The sequence below is a fragment of the Mirounga leonina genome, unplaced genomic scaffold, assembly GCF_011800145.1.
Source record: "Mirounga leonina isolate KUSES-001 unplaced genomic scaffold, KU_Mleo_1.0 Mir_199, whole genome shotgun sequence".
NCBI classification, from domain to species: domain Eukaryota; kingdom Metazoa; phylum Chordata; class Mammalia; order Carnivora; family Phocidae; genus Mirounga; species Mirounga leonina.
The window spans coordinates 9,773,420-9,801,137 of NW_023270498.1; the positions used below are offsets into that span (position 1 = coordinate 9,773,420).

General features: G+C 40.2%; 1 protein-coding gene across 3 annotated transcripts in view; it reads right to left on the reverse strand.

The window, feature by feature from the left end:
- Window positions 1-27,718, reverse strand: part of HECW1 (HECT, C2 and WW domain containing E3 ubiquitin protein ligase 1) — a 434,723-nt gene that overhangs the window by 55,937 nt on the left and 351,068 nt on the right. For all 3 annotated transcript variants that reach the window (XM_035026508.1, XM_035026507.1, XM_035026506.1), the window contains 4 exons: window positions 25,909-26,094; window positions 15,586-15,720; window positions 7,086-7,191; window positions 6,063-6,159 (listed from right to left, as the gene is read on the reverse strand). In XM_035026508.1, coding sequence (XP_034882399.1) covers window positions 6,063-6,159; window positions 7,086-7,191; window positions 15,586-15,720; window positions 25,909-26,094 — 524 coding nt within the window. The remainder of the gene's footprint in view (window positions 1-6,062; window positions 6,160-7,085; window positions 7,192-15,585; window positions 15,721-25,908; window positions 26,095-27,718) is intronic.

A 27,718-nucleotide genomic window follows, 5' to 3' on the forward strand; every position in this document is an offset into this window, starting at 1 on the left:
GGCATCAATTTCTCTGTTTAATTATAATTTGCATTCTGATCTCTCTCATGACCTCCAACTCCAACCTGACAAATTATTCCAATGAATCTAGAGAGAAATATAACATTTATTTTGATCAAATGAACTTTGTACTTTGATTCTCTGACATTCAGATATTATAAATGCCACAACCAAGAATCATTCCATTGTATGCATGCTTCAAAGAAGTTAAATATTCCTCCCTTTCTTGAAGAGATGCCACAGAAATCTGAGAAGACTTAATATTTTTTAATATTTAACTCTTTCTTTTTTTGTTAAAATTTTTATTTTGAGACTATTTTATATTTTTATTGTTATTTTTAAAGATTTATTTATTTGACAGAGAGAGATACAGCGAGAGCGGGAACACAGGCAGGGGGAATGGGAGAGGGAGAAGCAGGCTTCCTGCTGAGCAGGGAGCCCAATGTGGGGCTCCATCCCAGGACCCCGGGATCATGACCTGAGCCGAAGTCATGATCTGAAGGCAGTCGCTTAATGACTGAGTCACCCAGGCTCCCCTATTATGAGATGGTTTTAGAATCACATGTAGTTGTAGGAAATTAATACAGAGCCATCCAGTATACCCTATACTCAGTTTCATCCAATGTACGACTTTTAAAAAAATCTATTTATAAAAATACTGCAGATACAAATTTTTCCTCTCTCTGATTATAATAATGTGAACCCAAATCTTCATCATTACTTGCATATTTTCAGGCAACAATAAAATAAACTTGACCTTTTGGGGTGTGTATTTTTTAAAAGGGAAACTTTTTGGCCTCTACAAAGATACACAAAATAAGATTAAACAGAGAAATGCATTGTGACCCAACCTCTCAGTATGGGTAGCGTATCATTGCGGTAAAGGCTATTGCCAAAACCTGGGGGTGCTCATAGTGTCTTCTCTGACTGGGGGTTTGAAAAATGGAGCAGAACCGTCCACACATCATTTTGCAGGGAGGATGTGGAAGCCCAGCCAAGAGTGCAAGCACCATGTCTCCTCCACCACCTGCTTCTCCCTTCATGTCCCTATGTTCTCAATTCCATGTTCCTGAGCTTTGGCCTCTAAATCCTGATACCACCTCACAGACCTCTTATTTGGAAGACTTTTGTGGATCTGCTCCCCTGCTTTACTGACTCAGCCCCACAAAGGACTCTCAAATTTATGTTCTCCCAGTGACAGTACCCCTGGGGCAGATCATCCTATTGCCCCAAGGGACCTATATGTGGGTAAGCCCCTGGTCTCCTTGTCTGGAGGAAAAACAGGGAGAACATTCTAGGGATTGCCCTTTGTTCCCAGTGTCCCCGAGGAAATGAAGTCCAAAGGGGGTCGACTCTACTAGGGCAGGAAAGTGCCCACAGAAAGTGGCACTGCCCTGCCGTGGTTCTATTATCCCACCACCTACATGAACCACATCCATGTATCAGAAAGCCAAGCACAGTTTTCTGAGACTTTCAGTGGCTCTCCAAAGGACGTTGCACTTTCTGTCATGTATGAAAAGTTCATGCAGACCCAGTGGTCTGGGGGCCTCCAGATGCCCCCGGGACTCAGTCCCAAAGGTACTGGAACTGGGAAAGATCTCTAAAGGCTAGAATGCCAGATGCCTCTCCTACATATACCTTTGCCCACCAGGAAAACTCCAGTATAAAACTCTCCCCAGGGCTCAGTTCAGTAGAGCCACCTGCCTTCTTGACATCTTGACATCTCCTTTTGTGGCCTCCAAGACCTCAAAACTTGATATCCAAATGAAATCCTTGACGTTCTTTTATCACTGTCACTGAATTCTGATCTTGTCCTTTGTGGCCTTTAACACATTCTATAGCTATATATGGCTTAAAAAAAAAAAAGTCAAACTTGTCTATCATCTGCCTTCCTCAGTAGATGGCAAATACCATGCAAAGTAGGGCCAATGTCTGTTTTGCTTTGCTACTGCCTACACAGTTCTGCTGCAATTCTGATTCAGAATCCTGGAACAATAAAAGCACCAGCTGAAGGAAGAATGAATGAATGAGAACTGCTACCATGACCCTTAAAGTGAACAAATGTCATTAGCCTCTGGATTTTCTGCCTCCACCTTCCCTTTCCACACGTGACTTCCTTATGATTCACTGTTGTCTGCTGAACAGTTTTCTGAGGACTCACCCTCCGCCCTCTGACCCAGAAACTGGCTTTGTGGACCCAATATAGTGAATCCATGGCTCCCTGAGAGTAGCGATGGTGGAACAGGGGTCACAGCCCCACTTGGAGACCACGGAGGAAAGAGTAATTTCTTCCTCTGAACAGTATCATGGAGAAAGAAGATGTTCTTTTCAACTTTTGGACCTTTAAAATGGAGCTGACTCACCCTCACGTCACACCCAGGGGCAAGCACAGGCCCAGTTATAGCAGTAGGGCCTGGCTTCCTGGTTCCTGTAAGCCCGACTCCCTGAAGAGCAATTTCTTCCTCTTGTTGTTCTCCCTTTTTAATTCCATAGCCTCTTAGTTACTGTGGGCCTTCTGCTTTTGATGAGATATTTGGGTTCTCATCCTGGGCCTACAGGTCCTTAAAGGAATCCATAATCTTAAAGAAGAAGCTATTAGTTTCTATACTAAATAATTGCCAGGATTTTTCCAATTCCAAGATGCCTTAATTCCAAATTCCCCCATATCTGGAAAATTGTAATTGTGTAATTCTGCACTGCAACAAAGCCTTGAAAGTTTCTTGAATTTTGTTATAATGTGATACTATGCAATAGCACTGAAAATAGTTTACTTTCGCTCTTTTACCCATGGGATTACATTTTTCACTTTTAAAATGACTTAAATGAGACTCTAGTGCCTTTGGTGAGTTTAAATTCCTCCAAAAAATTAGCTGTGAACTCATTACTTAGTAATAGAATCATAACATAAAAAATGTTCAAGAGTTTTCAGATAGTACAACTCCTCTGAAAATCCTTTGGAAATTCCCTTAAATTATGATATACTGTGAGTCAGAGAGTAGCACACAAATAAATGATCCATATGACTGAGTATGGCACTGCCTTCTGCGCCACAGTAATAGAATGGGCAGAGTTGAACAGAAGTGGAAATGACAATCACTCATGCTAAGTCTCATCTGTTCATGCTAAAGATCTTTCATTCACTCTAAAGGTAATTAGTGTTTCTTATCTTCAAAGTAGAGGAGTAGGTTCAGAGGGGGAGAGTGATACAAAGGCAAAGACCAGAAGGTCCTGCTCTAAGGAACTTACATATTGTAGGGAGAGATCAGTACAGACAGCATTCAAGAGATAATGGAAAGATATACTAGAAGGACAAAAAAGGAATGCTATCAAGCAAGGCAAAAGAAGCACTGAAGTATGGCTAGGTCAGTGAATCTTTGCATTTGGTTTGAGCCTTTAAAATGAGTTGAGAGGTCCTTAAGAGAAAAGCCATTCCCGAGAGGGAAGAAGTAGGAGAGGACAAAGACTGGTGGAGGTGGAAGATATTAGAAGGAAAAAATTAGCATGGGATGGAGAGTTAGGTTAGGGCCAGACTTCGGAGACCATGGAAACTGTGCTTAGAAATCTTGACTTTATTTTACACACAATGGGAAGCTTTTTTGAAGGCCAGGAGTAAGATGATTTATTCTGTGCTATAAGAAGGTAATTCCTAGATCTAGGGGACATCTTGTAGGAGATCCCTACAAAATCCAGGAGGGAAATGCTGAGCACCCAAACACAGGCCATGATAGGGAAGAAAAAAAAAAGGCCGGAAGACAAAGTGAGGAGGCAGGTGTTTGGATGTGGAGACAGAGAAAGAGGAAAGCGGGGAGATCTGGCAATGGGGAGGACAGTGATTCTAATTCACACAGAGTAAAAAGCAGGGAAAATAGGTGTCAGTGAGGGTGTGTGTGTGTGTGGGGGGAGAATAGTGAATGATCTACCCTGACAGGAGTAATAGGAATTTGAATAGCAAAGGGGCTATTTTCAGGTGTTGGTGATTCACTGAGGAAGTCAAATCAGAGTACTACAGTTGTCAGCTAGATTCAAAAGACCACCAAAATAGGAGATGAGGAGTCAGAGGTAGTCAGTGACTGCACTCCCACCCACCTTCCCTGATCCTTCACACACCTACCTATAAAAGCATCTCCACAGTGCCCACATGGTAACTCTGTATCTGAGGAGATCAAGGGTATATATGGGCTGAATAACATGCCCAGATCGATGGTCTCTAAGAGCTGGAGCAAGAATTCAACCTGCAAGGGGACACACTTAACCATCATGTATAGCCATCTTCCAAAATGCTATGTAGTCAACTGAAGCAGAGAGTTACCTGAATATCTTGGAGAGAAAGTGGGATTTAAGTTCACTTTGGGTGGCTATCCTTTCCAAATGAAGTGATTCAGTTTCAGAGACACTCATTCAACAATGACACTAATGGACAGTAAGATTTAAGTAGTTAGAACACATGATACTTTGGTTTACTTGTTGGTTTATTTTTGAATATGTTCATCTAATAGTTGGTTTACCACTAAAGGATGATATTTTAAAGATAAAAATTTTTTAAATGGATTAAAGACCTAAATGTGAGACCTAAAACCATAAAATTCCTAGAAGAGAACATAGGCAGTAATTGCTTTGGCATTGGCTGTAGAAACATCTTTATAGATATGTCTCCTTTGGCAAGGGAAACAAAAGCAAAAATAAACTATTGGGACTACACCAAAATAAAAAGCCTTTGCACAGTGAAGGAAACCATCAACAAAAGACAATCTAGTGAATGGGAGAAGATATTTGCAAATGATATATCCAATAAGGGGTTAATATCCAAAATATTTAAAGAACTTATACAACTCAACACCAAAACCCCCCTAAATAATCCAATTAAAAATGGGCAGGGGACATGAATAGATATTTTTCTAAAGAAGACATACAGATGGCCAACAGACACATGCGAAGATGCTCAACATCACTCATCATCAGGGAAATGCAAATCAAAACCACAATGAGGTATCACCTCACACCTGTCAGAATGGCTAAAATCAAAAACACAAGAAACAACAAATGTTGGCAAGGATGTGGAGAAAAAGGAACCCACAAGCAGTGTTGGTGGGAATTCAAGCTGGTGCAGCTACTGTGGAAAACAGTATGGAGGTTCCTAAAAAAATTAAAAATACAATTACTACATGATCTAATAATTCCACTAGTGGGTATTCACCCAAAGAAAATGAATACACTAATTCAAAAAGATATATGCACCCTTGTATTTACTGTAGCATATATATAACAACCAAGATATGGAAACAATCTAAGTATCCATCCATAGATGAATGGATAAAGAAGATGTGGTATATATATATATATATATATATATATATATATATATATATGTATATATATGCAATGGAATATTACTCACAAATAAAAAAGAATAAAATCTTGCCATTTGCAACAACATGGATGGATCTAAAGGGTATAATGCTATGTGAAATAGGTCAGTCAGAGAAAGACAAATACCATATGATCTCACTTATATGTAGAATTTAAGAAACAAAACAAACAAGCAAGGAAAAAAAAGAGACAAACAAAAAAACAGACCCTTAACAATAGAGAGCAAACTGATGGTTACAAGAGGGGAGGTGGGTGAGGGAATGGGTGAAATAGGTGAAGGGAATTAACAGTACACTGATCATGATGAGCACTGAGTAATGCATAGAATTATTGAATCACTATATTGTACACCTGAAACTAATATAACATTAATTAATGTTAACTATTCTTGAATAAAAAATTTATATGGTGCTTTACATAAGTAATTTTTTGATGAAAGATATTTTACTTTTTCTGTGCTTCCCTCCGAATCAAAGGAAATCATATTAACATCGTATGAATAATATATAACCTGGCAACAGGGCTATCTCTGATTGTGACACTTCAGAGATCCTTCATTTGAAGTATTGAGGACATAATTAAATACACAAACAAAACACATCATAAGCTTCTGCTCTCTCTCCACAGAGGTGCTGTCCCACCTGGAAGCCCAGCTGGGGAGACCTAGAGCTCGAGGGTGAGGGACAAGCCCCTACCTGAGTGCGTGGTTTCTCGCCAGGCTTGGCTGACGCTCTTGCAGCATTTCAAAAATGTTTGGTTGGCGAAGAAATGCCACAATCTTGTCATTATATGCTGAAACAGACAAAAGTGCAAGTTGTGGTTGAGTCTTCGGCCCAGAGATAATTTCTATAGTGGTTGGAAAATGGCTGCTTGATACCAGGATTAACACAGGAGTTTGAAGGGCAGGTAGCATACTCATCAAAAAAATGTAAGCTCTTGAGGGTTTTTTTCCTATGACATAATAGCATTATCATTTTTAAAAGACCAAACCCAAAGTGAACCAGATCTAAGTTAATTATCTTTAATATTCCAGGAACTTAACTGGGTGTTAACTCATCCCTGTGTGAACAGGTGAAGGAGAATAAAATAGCTCTTCCATGAGGGGAGTTGTACTCTCTTCCTTCTGACTTCTCTTGGTCATTTTGCAATAGATTTATGGCAAAAAATTCTTTATGAGTTCAAAGAAATCCTTTTCTGAGCACTTGACCCTTACAACCTTGGCCAAGGTTGATTGCCCAGTAGTGATAATGGAAGTATCCACATCCATTTGGGCTTTCTCACCTCACTTCCTTTGATACGAGTGGCATGTACCTCAGGAGGTAACTGAGGTTAGGAATGAAGACTATGCTGACTTATCCCCATGCACACCTGGGAAAGAAGTTCTAAATTTAAAACTTCATCTAGTAGCAACAAGATCCATCACTTCACTTAAACTATGCTCTCCTGGACTCGGCTAACAAATCACTGAATGGAATAAAGAAGAAGGGGATGAGGGTCTGGAAGAGAGCAGAGAAGAAAGAGGGAAGATGGAAGGTCAAATTGAGGAGTGAAAGGAAAGGAAAAAGGGGCACAAGGGGGATGGAAGCAAAGGGTAGGGGTAGATTATACCATAGGGGAGGAAAAAGAAAACACAGAATCCTGAATATTAAAAGATTCATGACAAGAAAAAAAAAAGGCTAACTATTGGGTGTCCAGGGTCCCCAAAACATGATACATACCGAGCGGCAATGACTCATGTTGATGTTGGCTTCGAATAGCAGCTACTAGGCTGTGTCCTGGCCTGGCCAGTAAAGAGGCTCCTCTGTTTCTAGAGACTTCTGAAGCCTAATTTCAAAATAAAATTGTTAGCATTGGAAATCTTATCAATTTCAGATGGTCTTTTGATACTAATTTTTCAATATGAGGGGTAAAAGATCCTGATATCACCTAAGTTACAAAAGAAGTGAAGTTACAATCCTCGAAGGGAGTGGAAATAAGCAAGTTTTTTATTTTTTTATTTTTTTTAAAGATTTTTTTAAATTTATTTATTTGACAGAGAGATAGCACAAGTAGGCAGAGCGGCAGGCAGAGGGAAAGGGAGAAGCAGGCTCTCTGCTGAACAGGGAGCCCAACGCGGGGCTCGATCCCAGGACCCTGGGATTATGACCTGAGCCGAAGGCAGCCGCTTAACTGACTGAGCCACCCAGGTGCCCCAATAAGCAAGTTTTTTTTAAAAAAAGACTAAGCAGGATGGTTGATGGTTTTTAAGAAAGTGATTGTGCTAAATGTTATAAATGTTAACCAGATTAATATACTGAGTAGACTAAGAAACATTTCTCTTCGTAAATACATTCAAGAGACAAATAAATTCTACATGAATACTATCATAGTATTCATAGTAGTAGTAAAGATAAGTTTATGACTTTCATTTCTAAGAGTAGCACTGAACTTCAGCACTGAATGTGCAATGGACGTGCTCTTTTTAACAGCACGTATCACTCTCAGATGGCCATTCTTTGCTTAGTGCCTACTATTCCATTCACTGTGCTGGCTATTCTTCACATAGTATCTTTTTATTCTCTCAAAATTCTGAAAGATAAGCATTATTAACCCCAGATTACAAAGAGGGAAACTGAGAATTGGGATAACTTAAGTTTTTACAACATTTTTAACTGTAAGAGAGAGAACCAGGGTACCAACTAATGCTTGAGTGCAAAGCATTTGTTGACTCCTCTCCTGCCATTAGCTTGCACCCAATACCTTAGTTTTGGATGGGCATTTTGACAAAATTTCATGAAATACAAAACTTGCTTAGCTTAAAACTGATATTTGTGATGATTAATTTAGCTCCATTTTAAGTTTTAATAAACCCCCTAAGTTCAAGAGCATGGCAGTGAGCTCTCTACCATGATTCCATGTACATTTGTTCCTCAAAGGACCCTTGCAGGGTAAGCTATTTAAACAGAGGCCCTATAGAATTTCCACATTGGAGTACATTCACCAAATATATGGGGTTTGCTGTAGAGTATGATTCATTCTATGGTATTTGGTAAAGTATGCCAAAATAGGCTTTAAAGACATTTAAGAATTACATTGAAGATTATTACTTTGTAATATACTTAAAAAGTGCTCAAACACCCAGACAAATAAGGAAAGAAAATTCTCCCTCTGAGACTGGTATACAATTCACTTCCACAGAATTCAGGAGAGTTATTGAGATCCTATGATACAAAGTCCAGAAAGGTCAGGTCAATCTCAAAGGGGCCATTTAAGACTAGTCCATGTGTCATATTGCAGATGATAAATAGGACAGATTATTTAGGGCTTACTCATTAAAGACATGGTAATTGCTGGTTTTCCTTTGGGTCCTACTTCCACACTCCACACAGACAGGGGTAACACCCTTTCTTTGCAGAGATGTGCTATCAGTTCACTGTCTGTATACGGCAGTCTTTGAATTACTCTTCTTGAAGTAGTAGAGATGCAGATCCATCCTTTCTCTTCCGGTCTTTCTCCTTGCCCACTGCTTACTTGAAGGACAAGGCAATAGATTCTGTGCCACTGTGGTGAACCTCTCACTTTGATGTCATTAGCCCTCAGCTCTGCACTTCTAGAGCACCCAGCCACCGAGATTGAGAAGCTGGTACTTCTGCAACAGCATGGTTACAATGCAGAGTGATGAAGGAAAGGTTTGTTGACTATTAAAATAGGCAACACTGAGTCTCTACATTTCTTTCTCCTTGAATTAATAAATATGTAAAGCCTCTCTGGGACTGAAATGATAGGTCTCTTTTCCTTGGAAGGAATTATGTCAGTCTGCTTTAATGTGTGTTTGAAATATTTTTGATGCTGTAAAGACAGGAATCTGAAAGACCACTCAACTGAAGATGATCTAAACGATGTATTACAGAGAGAAACTGAGGAAGCAGATCTGATAACAGACCTCAGGAGGGCATGGCTGTATACCGAACTCCGGTGATGCCTGCTGTCACACCCTGAGCTAAAGTATCTCATTGTTGGTGGGTTGCCCCAAAATAAAGAGCACTTTGAAACAGGAAGAGGCTCACTTCTATTCCTGGCTGCCACAGGGAATTCATATGTTACAGATATGTTTTAGGGAAAAATGGTGCCTACTTCTGAGGTCACCTGCTCACTGGCAAAACTAAGGCAGATTCAAAAACTTCAGAAACCAGATAAAGTCCAGCTACTCTGAAGGTAGATAACTGACTGATGAATATGCCTCAGGCCAACTATGAGTGAGATGGAGGAAACAACACAGGGGGAAGGTAGGGCACGTGGGGTACCTGAACCATAGAGACACCTGCCGAGGGTAAAGGAGGTACTGGAGAGCCTACAGATGAGGATGGATGGGAAGGTTAGATAGACACAGCCTTGTCCAACTAGGAGCCAGGAATTTACAGGGATGGAGACAATTTCAAGCAGGGCTGGAGAAGATTCTGAGATTGGTCTAGTTTTCTACATTCTTTACGTACTCTTGATAATTCAAAAGTTTATTTTCATAAGTGTTTGAATTTTATAAACTTCAAATCAAACCTATAATCAAATATAGGTTACAAGGAATCAAGAGGAAAATTCCCAACTTTTAGGAGCAGTGCAGGTTACCCTCCCTAAAGGCAAGCTTCCTGAATGATGACTTCTCTGTGTTATCAGAGTCAATGAAATAACTTTTGTCATCAAAAAAGCTCACTGCAAAGAATGACCAAGAGTGACCTCTGCTTTTAAAGTGAAAAGTCACACCAGTTAGAATGGCAAAAATTGACAAGGCAAGAAACAACAAATGTTGGAGAGGTTGTGGAGAAAGGGGAACCCTCTTACACTGTTGGTGGGAATGCAAGTTGGTACAGCCACTTTGGAAAACAGTGTGGAGGTTCCTCAAAAAGTTAAAAATAGAGCTACCCTATGACCCAGCAATTGCACTACTGGATATTAAGCCCAAAGATACAGATGTAGTGAAAAGAAGGGTCACATTCACCCCAATGTTCATAGCAGCAATGTCCACAATAGCCAAACTGTGGAAGGAGCCGAGATGCTCTTCAACAGACGAATGGATAAAGAAGATGTGGTCCATATATACAATGGAATATTATTCAGCCATCAGAAAAGATGAATACCCAACATTTGCATCAACATGGATGGAACTGGAGGAGATTATGCTAAGTGAAATAAGTCAAGCAGAGAAAGACAATTATCATATGGTTTCACTTATTTACAGAACATAAGGAATAGCATGGAGGATATCAGGAGAAGGAAGGGAAAAATGAAGGGGGGAAATCAGAGGGGGAGATGAACCATGAGAGACTATGGACTCTGAAAAACAATCTGAGGATTCTAGAGGGGAGGGAGGTGGGGGGATGGGCTAGCCTGGTGATGGGTATTAAGGAGGGCACGTATTGCATGGAGCACTGGGTGTTTTATGCAAACAATAAATCATGGAACACTACATCAAAAACTAATGATGTACTGTATGGTGACTAATGTAATATAATAAAAAAATTATATATATAAAGTCAGTTTCTCTTCTCTACCAGAATCCTGTCCTTTCCTGAGGTAATTACTATTACAAGCTTTTTTGTGTGTACCCTTCCAGAACTTTTCTATGACTAATGATTTTATAACCTGACCAAGATAAAGTGGTAAAAGAAATAAAAATTATGTGCTCTGTTATCCTTCCTTATTAAGATTAATTTATATTGTTACTTGCAGTATAAACAAGACAAACGTGATCTTCAGTGATTTCCTTACTGAGAGATGGGATCCAATATTTATAGCCTATATGCTCTTTCCATTTATCTGTATCCATTTCCATTTGGACGTTATGTGAAGAGTTAGGCCTGTTTTGTTGATGCTTTTTTTTTTTTCCCCTAAAGATTTTTATTTATTTATTTATATATTGGAGAGCGAGCGAGAGAGAAACAGCATGAGAGAGGAGAGGGTCAGAGGGAGAAGCAGGCTCCCCGCTGAGCTGGGAACCCGATGTGGGACTCGATCCCAGGACCCTGGGATCATGACCTGAGCCAAAGGCAGTCGCTTAACCAACTGAGCCACCCAGGCGCCCCTGTTGATGCTTTTTTTGTATATTGCAGACAGATGTGACACTGTACTGAAATGCAGGTTAAAGTATCAAATAATGATCCTTTTATGCATAAAGCACTATATTGCTGATAACCGCTTTCAGCAGACTGCCTGAAAAATTTTCACTTGAGGTAAAAAAATCTAAAAGACATTTGACAGTGTCTCTGTTAATAACCTATCATAGGGGTTTTGAGGGAAATTTTTACCATTTAGGATCCTGAATATAGAAACTGATTTCAATTCTGTCTTTAAAAGCAATTGATAAAAATATTCACTGCTGAGCAGTACTCAAGAGAATGGCTCATGAAGGTGAACAGAAAATATTGATTCCTAAGGTCGTGATCTAAGAAACATCTATAGCAAGTCACACAGTGCCCCTGATATGTGACGCAGAAAAACCATGGGTTATGGAAATAATTCACTGATTGTTCCTGAGTCTCATATTTCCATCTGCTTAACTGTCATTTCAAATTGGATATCTTACCGTTTTCATACTCATTATCAACTTCTCTAACAGCAAACCTGCCATCCTCCCCAACTGGCTTTCCTGTTCATCTTACCTGTGCGTTGTTAATGTGCCTCAAGCCTCACAGACTGAGAATCACAGAGCTGGCCATCGAGTTCCCTTGCTCCCCTTGCAGATGAGGGAACTGAGGCCCCAGAGAGGAAAGGAAGGAGTAATGACACACACCTCCACTGCAGAGAAGCTGGAGCTGAGACTCCATCTGCTAACTGAAGTCCCAGGTACCCCTTCTTCCCACCTCTTGACCTCTGCAGGCTTCTTCCCACAGGGTGTCCTTCGCCTTGTGTCTCTTTGCCACCTCCAGTGGCCGCTAATGAATGGGGCCACTCTCGCAGATCACTCTTTTCTTTCCTCTTCTTGGCCGTCATTGTCTCCTTTCTAAAATACTACTTTACACTGGACTGGGACTTAGATATGAACTGTGGTCTTGAACTCCCTGTGTGACCTGAGTTTTTGATATTTAAGTTTGCCTGACCATAAAACACAATTCTTAACTGAAGTGGTATTACCACATGGGAATATTTGGAAATGCTGAGAGGTGTTTTGTTTTGTTTTTTGTTTTGGTTGTCATAGTGATTGGTGAGGTGAGGGCACTCCTGACATTTAATGGACGGGACCAGGTAAAAAGGTCCTGCAATGGCATGGGACAATTCTATACATTACAGAAGTGTCCTCAAAATGCCAATAGTCTTCTCCTCTAAAGCCCACTTTTACACAAAAAATTATCATGGTATTCCTCTCAAATTCATTCAGTGGGCTCATGAGAAAGTGCCAACCATGTGATATTCAAAACTTTACAAAAACCAAGACAAAACCCAAGTGGAAACAGTATTCTGGTCACACTGAACTATTCGTTGTCTCTCTACTGACCTTTCTCGATCCTACCGCTGCACCTCTGCTCACGCGGGCTCTCTGTGGGGTTGCCCTTCCTCTTCCTCTTCCTTTGTATCTGGCTAGATTCTACCAATTTTCTAGGGTTAGGTCAAGTACCTTACTTTAAAGATGCCTTTCCCTGGCCTCTTTCGAACTTCTGTGGCACTTGTCCTAACATCTCTCTTGGCACTCAATCATATTCTAATTGTTCTTGTTACTTAACTCTGTGTTTTTTGGCCTGGCTTCAAACATAGAATACAAAATTCTCCCGGGCAGGGATCATATCTCATGCTTCTTTGCATTCCACAGTGCTCATAGCAAGCCATGCACTTAATCAATGTTTGTTGAGGAAAATCACATCACAGCAAACACAATTAACATTTCCCACCACCCCCTCCTTCTGTTTTTATACCAAGATCCTCCTGTCTTCTCGTTCCCTAGGCTCTGGGCTCTCACAGCAGGAGGAACCAGATATTTATTTTCACAGACGCTGGGTCTTTGTTTTCCCTGGTATGCTGCCTCTGGGTCAGCTATTCTCTGCCTCCCAGTTTCTCTCTTTTTTGCTTCTCTTGGTTTCTCCTTGTGTCAGCGCAAAGCTACGAGTGGACAGAGGATGCGCAGAGGGATGGGAGGGGTTTAAAAACCTGATCAACTGAGTCAACTGGAGAGTGAATGAATTAGCAAGAATACAGATGGTTGATGCACATTTATACCCTTTCATTGTGACGTGTTACAGTCTTTCTTGGCTGATGCAGGTCGTACTTTGTCATTACTGTTGATATTCAATGTAACTGTGCTTAGGCTAGTCAGTCACATTAAATAAGTGTTTCAGAACAGGTATTGCAAGTGGTACTCATGACTTTAATCTCGTTTCAACAGAAATGTTTTAATACTTGAATTTTCAGGTTATTTTCTTATAAATGTAAGAGATCTATATCTTTAGGGGTTCATCTTACATTGAGTAACCTACCTTTTTGTTTTATTGACAGCGAACCTGTCTGCAGTACTTAGCTTCTTTTGTCAAATGCGGTTACTCTATATTAGCGCTGAAATTGCCTTCATAATATTTTTTTTTAAAGATTTTATTCATTTATTTTGAGAGAGAGAGAATGAGAGAGAACACATGAGAGGGGATAGGGTCAGAGGGCAAAGCAGACTCCCCGCCGAGCAGGGAGCCCGATGCGGGACTCGATCCCGGGACTCCAGGATCATGACCTGAGCCGAAGGCAGTCGCTTAACCACCTGAGCCACCCAGGCGCCCTTGCCTTCATAATATTAAAGAGCTTGGACATTTTAAATAAATTAAATGGCATATTTCAAAAAGGACTCAGATTTTTGAATTTATCCACTATTATCTCATAAATGTTGTACTTTCTCAAGTGTTATGAAAGCGCCACCAGAGAGGAATACAATGCATGTTGAGCTGGGAAGTTGGGGCACTGCTTTTTGTAGTCGGCAAGTGTATCTGCTGATGAGTGCTGTTATGTGTGTGTCCTGACACCCACATAACCCTTGGGGATGTACAATATTCTTCTCTGCACGGCCATGTACACATTTTACATATATGAGGAAAGAAAGAATCAACATGTTTTCAGCAGTATCCTAAAACAATACCTAAGATGACCCATGAAAGAAAAATTCGTTCTATCACACTGGCTTTAAACCATGAGTGCCCTTGGTTGGAAAGAGTTAGACCTGTCAGAGTATGCAGATGATTCCCCTAGAAAAGTAGTAAACTGGTAGCAATACAAGAGCAACAGGCTCTTCCCTTGAGACTTATGTTTGCTATCTGAGGCTGCCAGGTGGATTGTTTTTCTCCCCATTTCTCCTGAAATGTTCACCCTAGTTCTCCCTGGAATGACCCCCAGGGGCAGTGGGGAGGAGCGCGCACACACACACACACACACATTTCTTTTTATCCTGTACTACTTCATTTTTGGTCTCATTGTAATCCAACTCTACAAGTTGTTTTATGAGAAATGGTTCTCAGTGGCCATAATCTCCTGAGATCTTGGTGGTTTCTAGGATGGTGCCAATACTTGGGAAATGTCAGGAAGGGATTTGCTCATAATATTACCAGGAACTGACTAAAAGTAGAGAAGAGCTATGTTTGGAGTTTTGGTTTGAGAAAGGAGGCTAGGAAATGGTATGGGATAAAGAGATAGTAGTTCAGAAAGGCAATGCACATGATGTTTAAGAGGGATGGCAGGTTTCACGATTCAGTGGAAGTTAACCCTAGGCAGTGAATAAAGATATAAACCAGGAAAGAGCACGTGGTAGGATGGGAAGAGAGTATTCATGTCCCCAGTGGATTTCCCCCAGTTTTTAGTCCATGTATATACTATTGATGTCTTCTCCAGGATCTATGAAGAGCCAGAAGTTTAATGTCAGTCATACCCTGTATGATCTTTTAGGAATTCACATGTGACTGGCAGGCCTAAGGAAGCACAGCTCCAGCCATGGTGTAGGGATCTCTGGACACTGCATTTTCAATTTCCTTCAAGCTAGACAGATTTTTAGTAGTGGCGATTATTAGGACAAAAGGGAAGGCAGAAGGAAGGCAATCTGAAGATGGGTCTAAGGAGTTCAGTGGGTGTCCCTGACTCCTTATTCTTTTAAAGACCAGTGTGGATATGGCAGAACCCCTTGAGGAGCAGGCAATCCTAGATCCCAGCCACTGAAACGGTTCTGACCCCACCTGAGCAGGGCCTGTGGAGGTGTGAATGTGGCAGGGGGCGTGGGGGTGTTACCTCTCCAGCACTGTAGCTCCGGAGCCTCTGGAGGTGCTGTCGATGTGTGAGGTGGTTGGGAAGACGACCGTTCTGAAGAGGGATTCGGGGGTCAATGAAAGTGGTAGCTCGACTGTTGTGGTCCACGAAAAAAGACTGCAGATAGACCAAAAGCACACTGCGTGAGAAAGAGCCAGAATGAAGGCAATAAAGTAAGGGAATGCTACAGGGCTCAGTCTTCTTGTTTATTTCTGTCCCCCCTTTCTATCTACTCAAACCTGATGGAAGACTGGGGCGCTGTGCATCCGTTTGCTCAGTAGTTGAATGGAACACCACCAGTCATTGATAAACACTTCACACTGTGGCATTATAGACTTATGATCATAACATTGCATTCACCATGGAAAATTAGAAAAATGGAGCCTTCGATGTATCAGAATAACACCAATAATAATTTATGGATCATTTTATTTTTAAAACAAAGTCTTTTTGATTACAGAACTAGCACAGTCTTACCAAGAAGAAATTTTAAAAGGATAAAAAAGTAAGAAGAAAACCAAAATTATCCCAAATATCACAATCCAAGGGTAGTCACCAAAATATTACGGTGATTTTTTTTCCAGTTTTTTCTTTTCCTATGCAAATATACAAATAATCTATATATTTTCCTCACATCAGCACCTACAATTTTGTTAGAAGGTTTTTTTCACCTATTATTTTATGAGCATTTCCTTAAGTTATTAGACATTCTTTTAACACAGAATTTTAGTAGGTATATGGTATTCAGCTTGATGGATGCATAGTAATTTTGGTACCCTCTATCATTGGACATTTTACTTTTTTACTGTTTTAAAAATAGTTCTTCAATAAACATTCTTGTTCATAAATCTTTGCAGAATGTTTGATTACTGTACCTGTTCCAGTATGTGGCAAAAGTTATTTTTTACATCTAAAATTACCTCTCATAAAATTTGTACCTTTTCAGAAAAACAAACCTTTTGTACTACTAAATAATCTTTCAAATACGGTCTTCAACAAAATGTAATGTTTTGAAGGTGATTTCCTCTTAAAGATCTCAATCAATGCTCATTGTAGTATCTGAATGTGTCTACACACCTGACGGAAGTAGTCGAAGTCAAATACAGATTTAAAAATTATTCTTGGGAAGTATGAGCTTATAATTTCAAGTATTAGATGTCCTTGTAAACAAGTCTCTTTTATTAAAGAGCTCTATAAGAAGCGATACACGAAGTGGTTTCATTATGGAGACCAAAAGACAGCCCACAGGACACAGGAGATTAACTCTCCTAATATCATGTGAATCAGTATCCGTGACTTGCAGTAAAATTCCCAAGACAGCATTCCACACAGATTCAAAAAGGCCTGTATGGGGGCACGTGGGTGGCTCAGTCGGGTAAGTGTCTGCCTTCCACTCAGGTCATGATCTCAGGGTCCTGGGATCAGCCCCACGCTGGGCTTCCCCCTTCAGTGAGGAGTCTGCTTCTCCCTCCGCCTCTCCCCAGTGCTTGTGCTGTTTCTATCTCCCAAATAAATAAATAAAATCTTAAAAAAAAAAAACCCTATATGTCCAATAATTTGGATGGGGCTGAAGATGACGTTAGGTGGTTCAAAAATGACACTAGTGATATCGAAAAATGAGTAAAGAATCTGAAGAAGAAAAAAAGTGAGTGGAAAAAAAACCATTTATCAACATGTTTATATAACATGAGATTTTAAACACACAAGTATAAGCTGAAGTCATATTTGAAGGGTTTTTTTTATTATTCAACTATATGCCTGCAAGTTTATAAATTGAAGTTAAATGGGTTTCTTATATTTGTGCATATGTGGCAATTCTTTGGTATAAATTCCTAAAAGTTGAGTTAATCACTGGGCTAAAAGTTAGAAAAATTTTGTTTATTGGTCCATATTAACGAATTCCCTTCATGAGCGCTGTACAGATTTATCCTCTTATCGTAAGTTCATGAATGCTTTTCATGGACTTTATAAATGTTGAGTATTTGAAAGACCTCTTAGAAATGTTGAATGGTAAATGATGATAAATTATTTTTTACAGGGGAAGCCAAACATTTTCTCACAGTTTTCTTGGTCAGGTTCTTCATTGGCATATTGTTGACTTTGCTTCCCTTGTTGTTGTTGGGATGTTAAGGTTTTATTATTTACTTATAAATGTGTTAATTACTCCTCTGCCTTCAAATTGCTTTTGATTTTTGTTTGCTTTGTTTTCCACTACACAGAATTTTTTATATTCCTCTGTACTCAAATCTCTCAATCATTTCTGTCTAGAGTTCAGTTCAATGCTTAACTAGGTTTTTCTAGCTTTATTTTTGGTGAGTTTGTTCTGAAACTTATTTTGGTATGAATGTGAGGTTGTAATTCAATTTTTTTCTCCAAGAGCCCGTTTTTCCAAATCATTCATTCCCTATCATTTTATTACATATAAATTCTTATAGATACCACTATCTGTTTCAGGAGTATTTTATTTGTTCCAATGATCTGTAGGATTTTCACTGTTCCAATTACTAATGTCTGTAGGACAAGTTTCCTCTCCTAATTTATCTTTTCAATATTTTCTTAAGTATTCATGCCTGCTTATTTTTCCAGATGAACTGATCTTAATTTTATTAAGTTCCAAAATAGTTCTATTAGGATTTTGTTTACAGTCACCTTAAGACTACAAATGATTTAGAGAGAATTCATTCTTTATAATAGACAATGTATTCTTTCCCATTTCTGAACATAAAATGACTGTCTATTCAAGACTTTCTCTTCTCAGTAAAATTTTGTAGTGTCTTCCTGAAAGACACATATTTTTGGTTAAGGGAGCCCGTAGATATTTAATACTGTTTGTTGCTATTCTGAGTGCTTCTTTTCCTGTAATGTTTGTAACCCATCATTCCTAGTACCCAGGAAAGCTATTGTTGGTATATTCAGTTTGTGTCTGTTTATCGTATTAAATGCTCCTATCGAATAAAGGACACTTTTAGGTATATCTTCTTTGATTTTAGCTTATTTCTTATGTTGTTTTCCAGTTCACACACTTCTGGGTTTTTATTTTCAACTAAATTTTGAAATAAATTTTTGCTTTAATTACTGTTGCTTTTTAACCTTCTCTAAGTTATTAGTTTGAAAGCTTATATTTTAATATTTATTTTTCTTGTTTGATAATAAAAACCAATGTACTAATCCTTTGAGTATAGTCTTTCTATATCATGTGTTTTATTAAATATTGGTCACATGCATTTTCAATAATTTCTCAATGGTTTCTATGTCTTGATTTTATTTAAAACCCAATAGTCATGAAGAGCATTGCTTTGAATCTACAATTGGCAAATTGTTTTTGGTGGCTGTGTTTAAATACATTCTCATTGTCATGCAACCATCACCACTATTCATCTCCTGAAATTTTTTATCTTCTCAAACTGAAACTCTGTAGTCATTAAACACCAACTCCTCATTCCTTCCTTTCCCGAGACCCTAGGAAACGCTATTCTACTTTCTGTCTCTGTGAATTTGACTATTTTTAGATACCTCATGTGAAATAAAATATTTGTCCTTTTGTTTCTGACTTGTTTAACTTAGCATAATGTTTTCAAGGTCCATCCATGCTGTAGCATGTGTCAGAATTTCATTGCTTCTTAAGGATAAATAATTTTCTGTTGTATGGGTAATACCACATTTTGTTTATCCATTCATGTAACCTCTATTTTTTCCACCCTTACTGAGGTATAATTGACAAATAAAAATTGTATGTAGTTAAGGTCTATGTAAGCTCTAGTTTTAACAAAAGAATATATATTCCATTAATACAAAATTATATTATTCAAATCCTGACTTATTTTGTCTCTCCGACTAATAGATACAAAACTCATTTTGTACTACAATGCATTTATTTCATTTTCTTTTTGTATTTCTCTTTTAGTTTTCTTTATATGATATGATGCTATTTGGCTCATAAGATACATGATTACTGTATCTTTATTTTAGATGTGCCTTTGATTTATATAAAATCTTACTTTGACTCCATTTAATGGTTCTGAATTCGAACTCTCCTTTCTATGATATTAATATACCACCACTGGTTTTCTTGTTATGGATTTCATGTTCTATTAATATTTATTCTTTTATTTTTTAAACTTTCTGAATAATTTCTCGGGCATGTCTTTTAATAAGTTGGATCGGTTTGTTAACAAATCTGAAAGTGTTTTCCTTTTGGTACATAGATTTGTGCCACCTCCACCCACCACTCTGACTGTTATGCTTGGCTGTACTTCTGTTATTTTATTTTTATTATTTTCAATTTCTTCGCTTCCTGGTGGATTTTTGGGGTATTTTGCTATGTAAATTGTATTTTGCTTGATTTTATTTTTGTAGGAATTTGAAACTGAAAAATCTTGCTTTCAAAGTTACAAATAGTTGCCTTTTAAGTTGATCAGATAACTATATTTAGCCCTTGTTTTTCAAATTATCCAATTGGACTCCCCTTACACTCAACCAGGAACTTAGCACAACTTTCCTTGCCCTGTTCATTGGGCCCTCTTCCCTCTTCCTTGTCTATTTAATTCTAGGCTAGGAATATGATTCAGATAGTTCTTATTCAACTATTCCATTTTTCTTATACATATTTTCCCATATTTTATTGAGTCTTTTCCAAAATATTTTAAAGCACTTTAACAGCAATTATTTACATTTATACCCATATATCTGATTGATCTAAACATTTACCACCACAGTCCTTTTATACTATGTTTTCCCCATTATTGATTTCTTGTTCTGCTTCATTTGTGAGCCATCTGAAGAATGGCTTCTGGTGTTTTCTTTGGGCAGACAAAAGAGTACATGTACTGAAATCCTGCATTTAAGGTTGTTTTTCTAGTATTTTCACACTTGAATGACACCAATTTGTTTGAATATAGAATTTTGGGGCTGCAACTTTTTCTCATCAATAACCTGTACTTCTTGCTCTGTGGATTTCTATAGTCAAGTTTCATGGATGGAAAATCTTAAGCTTGTCTGATTTTTATTCTTTTTAAGGTAACTTTCATATTTTCATGGCTATATATTGGTAAGATTTAAAAAATCTCCATTTAAAGACAATTTCAGAGTATGTATAGATATAGAGTTTTAATTAATTTTACTATAATAACTCAGTGAGCCCAATTAATCTGCCTACCTCAACAATTTATTTTAGAGCACAAAGTTTTATTTTCAACATGTAATAACTTAATTTTTATATTTTGAATTTAATTTTTGCTGTTCTACCTATTATTCTGGTTTCTTCTTTAGGAACATCTGTAAGTTATTCATCCAACAGAGATTTTAATTGAGTGCTAATTATATGCCAGTAATATTAAGCCCTTGGGGTTTCATCAATGAGCAAAAATCCCTGCTCTCAAGGAGCTCAGAATCCTGTCAGGAGAAATAGGCAAAACAGCAAATCTAACAAATGTAGAACTTATATGGTGGAGCACTTGGGTTGGAGATCTTAGGTGCTTTTGGTATTAAATTGAGTGGTTAGAATAGGCCTATCTGAGAAAGGGAGATAGGCTCTTTTTGGTTTTTACTTTTTCTTGTTTTAAAAAAATTGTAGAAGAACATGTAATATGAGACTTATTCTCTAACGAAATTTTAGTTGTAAGGATTAAGTGCACAGAGTAGAACAGTTTCGTTAACACAATGTTGTGCAGCAGGGTCTCTAGAACTTACTCATCTTGTATAACTGAAACTGCACCCATTGAACCTAAACTCCCCATTTCCTCCTGCCCCAGCCCTGGCGACCACCATTCTGCTCTGTTACTCTGAGAGTATTTCAGATACTTCATGTAGGGGAATCATGCAGTATTTGTCCCTCTGTGATGGCTAATTTCGCCGAGCATAATGTCCTCCAGGTTCATCCACACTGTAGCATGTGTCAGAATTTCCTTCATTTTTAAGGAACATTGAATAATGTTCCACTATATGTATATATCACATTTCCTTTTTTTTTTAGTAAGTTTTTTTTTTTTAAGATTTTATTTATTTATTTGAGAGAGAATGAGATAGAGAGCATGAGCGGGGGAGGGTCAGAGAGAGAGGCAGACTCCCCGCTGAGCAGGGAGGCCGATGCGGGACTCGATCCCGGGACTCCAGGATCATGACCTGAGCCGAAGGCAGTCGCTTAACCGACTGAGCCACCCAGGCGCCCTTTTTTTTAGTAAGTTTTTGAATTCCAGTTAGTTAAAACATAGTGTAATATTAATTTCAGGTGTACAATATAGTGATTCAACACTTTCATACAACACCTGGGGCTCATCAGAAATTCACTTGATAATCCCCATCTTCTATTTCCCTTATCCTCCCCTCCACTCATCTCCCTTCTAGTAACCATCAGTTTGTTCTCTATGGTTAGGAGTCTATTTCTTGGTTTGCTTCTCTCTCCCCCAACCCTTTGCTTCTTCATTTTGTTTCTTAAATTCTACGTGTGAGTGAAATCATACGGTATTTGTCTTTCTCTGACAGACTTACTTTGCTTAGCGTAATACACTCTAGCTCCATCCACATCCTTGCAAATGACAACATTTCACTCTTTTTTATGGTTGGTAATATTCCATTGTATATACCACATCTTCCTTATCCATTCGTCAGTTGATGGACACTTGGGCTGTTTCCGTAATTTGGCTATAAATGCTGCTATAAACATCGGGGTGCATGTATCCCTTTGAATTAACATTTCTGTATTCTTTGGGGTAAATACCTAGTAGTGCAGTTGCTGGGTCATAGGGTAGCTCTATTTTTAACTTTTTTGAGGAACCTCCATACTGTTTTCCAGAGTGGCTGCCCCTGTTCGCATTTCCACCAACAGTGCAAGAGGGTTCCCCTTTCTCTACTTCCTCGTCAAAACCTGTTTAATACTAATGTCTTAATGAAAGAAGATGTTACTTGAAAGACACATTATGCACTGTGCAGTTTCATTGAATTAAGGGCAGCTCTATTCCCATATGCTTCTACACATAAGTTTACAAACACACCTTTTTTAAAAGTTTTTATTATAATTCCAGTTAGTTAACATACAGTATATTAGTTTCCAGTGTACAATATCATGATTCAACACTCCCATACATCACCCCGTGCTCATCCTAACAAGTGCACTCCTTAATCCCCATCACCTGTTTAACAACCCCCCACCTCCCTTCTTATATACCGCATTTTCTTTACCTTCATCTGTCAGTGGACATTTAGGTTGCTTCCATATTCTGGTTATTGTGAATAATAACATAGGAACATAGGAATGCACGTATCTCTTTGAGATTTTGATTTCAATTCTTTTGGATATATACTCAGAAGGGGGATTGCCAGATCATATGGTAGTTCTGTTTTCTTACATCTGCTTCCTCCCAGCTTTTTTTCAGTTCATGGTTGCTCAATAGAAATCATGTGCTCCTAAACCATCTTGTGTATGATAAGCAGGTACCTTTAAAATTTTTCTGTTTTCTGAAGAAAATTATACTGTAAGATATGTTTTTTTCTCAGATAAAGGTTCTGTTTCCTTCATGTAGTAGTAGGTCTTCATAGGCTCCTTTTTATTTTGCTGCTGTGTGTTCATTCCTTAGTAGAGGTTGCCTCTGCCTCATGCTGGCCACAGACAGAACTTTACCTGCCCCACCACCTGCAGCCCCTCCCCCTCACTCAGGCCTGGAACCCACTTAAGGTCCACATCCAATCTCTACTGAAGTTGGCAGAAGGTTTTGACCTCCTTTCTCAGACTTCCAAGACAGCAGATGAGTCAGATGCCATTTGACCCTTCACTCCGGTCCTCCTGAAGTGGTCCAACTCTCAGAGCAGTGTCCCTGTCCCCCTTTGTGGGGATGATCGTGCATTCAAAGACATCAAACAGCTAGCCCTGGTCCTTCTCTTCCTACCATGGTATACACTAAAAACGAAGGCTGTCATCTTTGCACATGTCAATAAAGCAAGAATTGGCTAGAGTGAGGAACAAGAAGGTGGTGTGGCATTCTGGAACCTTCTCTGGCCATATATGAAAATGTCTTTTGCAGAGAGCTATCACCACCCGATTTTTCAGTGAGTGGTGTTCCTAAATCCCAGGCTCCGGTGCACCACATTCTTTCCAAGTCAGAGGGGCGAGCCTGTAGGATATAGTCCAAAAATGTTTTTTCTCAACCTATTCCCATCATCGATGGGTTTTGCAGTGAGGTATTCTTGTATTTTCCCCAGTTGCCAGTCTGATGTTGGGTTTTTTGGTAAGGATAATTCCCACAGCATCAACAGGAAGAACAGCAGATATTACTAATCTGCTGTATTATCATGGATTCCCACATTCACTTATTTACTCTTTACACTGGCTATAAAATCATGAAGGCAATAATAATTATTGCTACTTTATGATGAACAAAGTGGGGCTCAGAGCAGTGAAGGGACTTGCTCACGGTCACGTGTTTAGAATGGGATGGGGTAGTCTTTGTACACGTGCCCCACTATTTTTCCCACTATCCTCCATTGTTCCTCTCTACTCAATGGATTGCAGTAACACATTTCCAATTTAAGGCTACTTTCCACCCCAACAATTCAGTATATGGTATGCTTCCCAGAAATTTTGCTTGCCAACTCCGAGTCTGTGTGTGCTCAATTAATAAAGAATTAGATCATTTTATGTGTGTGTATTTGGTCACACCACTGGTTTGTATCACAACTGAAAGCAGAATTCAAGTCCTCTCATTTTAGATTCAGACTTTCTTCTTTCTTGTATATGATACCATCTCACTAAACAGAATAAGTGGGAAAATATTTTGCCAGAAATTCCCTAATATACATTTCAAAATGACTAAAATTCTTGGCGCGAGTCTCAGCTGTTGTGCTTCTTTGCTAGAAACAGGGCTGACGGCACTGGGGGGGTTTCCCTGGCACTCCGCTGGGCCTCCAGCTGTTTGCATCCTAGGGCAAGGGCTGCATGCACTTAACGGCCTTACGGAAATCTGAGGTCAAGCAAGTTGTTTGCATTACTGTGCTATTTGCATAATAAACCATAATGACCCTTTCTGTTCATTGATTCCTAGTGCTGTACTCTTGGCAACTTAGTTAAGTAATAAATGAAAATATGGGCACCACAGACCACCGAGATGAGCACCCCAGTTCCTTTGCTTTCTGTTCTGGCTCAGGATTTATTTCCCACCCTAACACACATCTCCAAGCCCTCACAGCGTAAATTACTGTCATTCTCCAAGTGGAGGACACATCCAGTAAGAGAGAAGGTCCTCAGGAGCAGATTCTGGCTCTGGAGGGTTTTCTGCTACACAAAGCACGCCCCCCACCCCAGACCCTCTTCCAATTCTTGCAACTACACAGGAGCTGATCATGCAGACTTACTGAACTGACAGACTTGCATTGGTGGACACTCTTTCTCCACACACTTCAGAGTCCAGGTACTGAGACATGCTAAGGGGTTTGTGGGGAGGAATTTGTCTTCCCAGGGGGCAATGGCGCCCTATGAGCCCACTTTGGGGAACTGTGGCACATTCAGCATCACAGAGGATAGGACCTGCATAATGCATGTTCCCACTGAACGTGTCTACTGACAAAATTTCTGATTCCTTTGACCCTAAAAGAGGGAGGGATTCGTTCTACCAAAGATCAAAAAAAAAAAAAAAAAGATTACACAGAGACAATTCTTTAATAAACTGTTTGGCCTGTCCTATAAATACATTGATGTGACTGGTGGTGATTAAGAAAGAACATTTTTGCTGTAGCAAACTCAGGTAGGCTTACAAAACATTCCTGGGAAAGGTCAGTTTTGGCTAAGGTCACACAAAGGCAAAATGCAAGCCGGTAACATCCCATGGGTCCAATCTACCCTGCCTGCTTGCCAGGCTGTTTTAATAAAAACTGAAAGCTTATTAGGAAAATCACAACCAGTAATCTAATAATGTCATTCCCACTTAACTAATAATTTCATTCCCTGCGGGTTAGCTGTCTAAGGAGGCATAACAATAGAAAGGTCACTGAACCGACTCTGGTTTCAATTTCCAAACACGTAGGCAGTCGTGTTCACCTGGGCATGATTTTGCCCTCCAGGGGACATCTGGCAATATCCCAAGTTGGTGTGGACGCTATTGGTATCAGTGGGCAAGAGGCCAGGGATGTCGCTGTACATCCTTCACAGGATGGAAACCCTGCTGTGAATAGTTACCCCCTCTTCCTCCTGGTGGCTGATGGCACATCTCTGAGACACAGACTTTCCTGCCCTCACTAATCTCCCCCCTCACTTTCTCACGGGTCTTCTTCAGATAAAGAGCCCGTTGGATGAAAGGCGCACAGGTCAGTCACACTCACCTTTCCCTGCTGGTCCGTTTTGATCTCCCAGCCCCGGGGCAATTCCAGCCTCGTGTCTGCAAACATGTTGATGAAATTCACCAAGTCCCGGTTGTGCTGGTAGCGCTCGAAATTGCGTGCGTCCCGCCGGACTTTCAGAATCATGTGCTTTAAGCAGGTGCTACTGGTGAAGACTCGGTAGGCACCCTGAGAGGGGGTCAGGGCCGATTGGGATAGGGTGTTGGGGGGGGGGTAGGAAAAATACAGACCAAGTACACCTTGAGCGCCTTAACGTAATGTAACCTGATTGCTAACACAGTGAGTTATTGTGAGCATTGAGGGGGAAGCCTCAGAAGGGGAGATCTTGCTCAAAAATTAAATGTGCACCATAAACACACATGGATCTGTTTCATCTGTACTGGTATTTCCTCAGCCTTGGATACTGTCACACTCCGGGTGCGTCTCAAAGGCTCTCCTTCCCCTCCTCCCCAGTCAGCGCTAGGCTGGGCTCTCTTGAGTCTCCCTCTATTACTGGGAGCATGGCTCCTCTCTCTTCTCCATCCTTCCTCCTCTGCCTGCACCAGTCCTCCCTTGCTCTACTTATGCGTCTGTAACAAGGAGGATTAATTTAGGGTCCCTGGGGATCTAAGGCTGGACTTCTGAGGTCTGTCACAAACTTCTGTGTGTGAGGGGTGCCTGGGTGGCTCAGTCGTTAAGCATCTGCCTTCGGCTCAGGTCATGCTCCCAGGGTCCTGGGATCGAGCCCCGCATCGGGCTCCCTGCTCGGCAGGAAGCCTGCTTCTCCCTCTCCCACTCCCCCTGCTTGTGTTCCTGCTCTCGCTGTGTCTCTCTCTGTCAAATAAATAAAATCTTTGAAAAACAAACAAACAACTTTTGTATGTGGCGGGGTTGGAGATGAGAAGAAAGGAAAAAGTTTCAGGAGTTTCTAAGTGTGCCAGATGATGATTTTTTGGTCCACAGGGCAGGTGTGCATGTGGTGAAAGCAAACACTGCTTGCTACCAGAGCAGGCTGGTGCAGCGGCTCTTCCTGGCCAGGGCCCCCTGGTGCCCAGTGTTTGAGGGCATCAACATCTGCCATCCTTGTCCCCCTTTGTGACTCACCCCTGCACCAGTGGGCCACTGCTCTGGGTCTAACAATGGACGTCCCAGAAGCTTCTCAAATATAACCTGCTAAAAACTGGTCTCCCCCCCAGCCACAGCCTCTGTCACCTAATCAAATAATTGCACCTGCTAATGGAGACGCGCCCTAACTCAGGTGCCCCAAGCAGAAAGGACTCAGACTTTCTTGAGTCCTCACCCTTGCCTGCCTCCATCACAATGGTCCCCCTTTCCATACTCCCAGCCCCTGCCTTAGGCCGGGCCCCGGTCATCTCTCACTTGTGAGGTTGGATCAGCCTCTAGCCTTGTAGCCCCTCAGTCTCTGCACTTCTGATGGAGAAGATGTTTAATCAAACACCTGATCCTGTAACACAAATACCTAGGACTTCTCTTGGTTCCAGCTGCCTTCTGAAGTATACCTAGGCTCCTTTTCGTGACTTACCCTGAGTTTTGCCACTTTTTCTCCAGCCCCTCTTCCCACCTTTGCCTGTCATCACATCCCACCCTCAGACCCAACCCCGAGCCCCTTCACCGCTGCGTCCTTTCTCCCTCCCTCTGGAGCTTCTTCCCACCCACTTGCAACCTTCCTGACTCAGTTCAGCAGCCACCTCCTCGGGGATGCTCCCCTATGCCGTATCTCCTGTGTTTCCAGAGCATTTCGTTCCTCCCTGAGGTTGGGCCCTGTCCCCTCATGTCAGACTGGTCTTTGTAC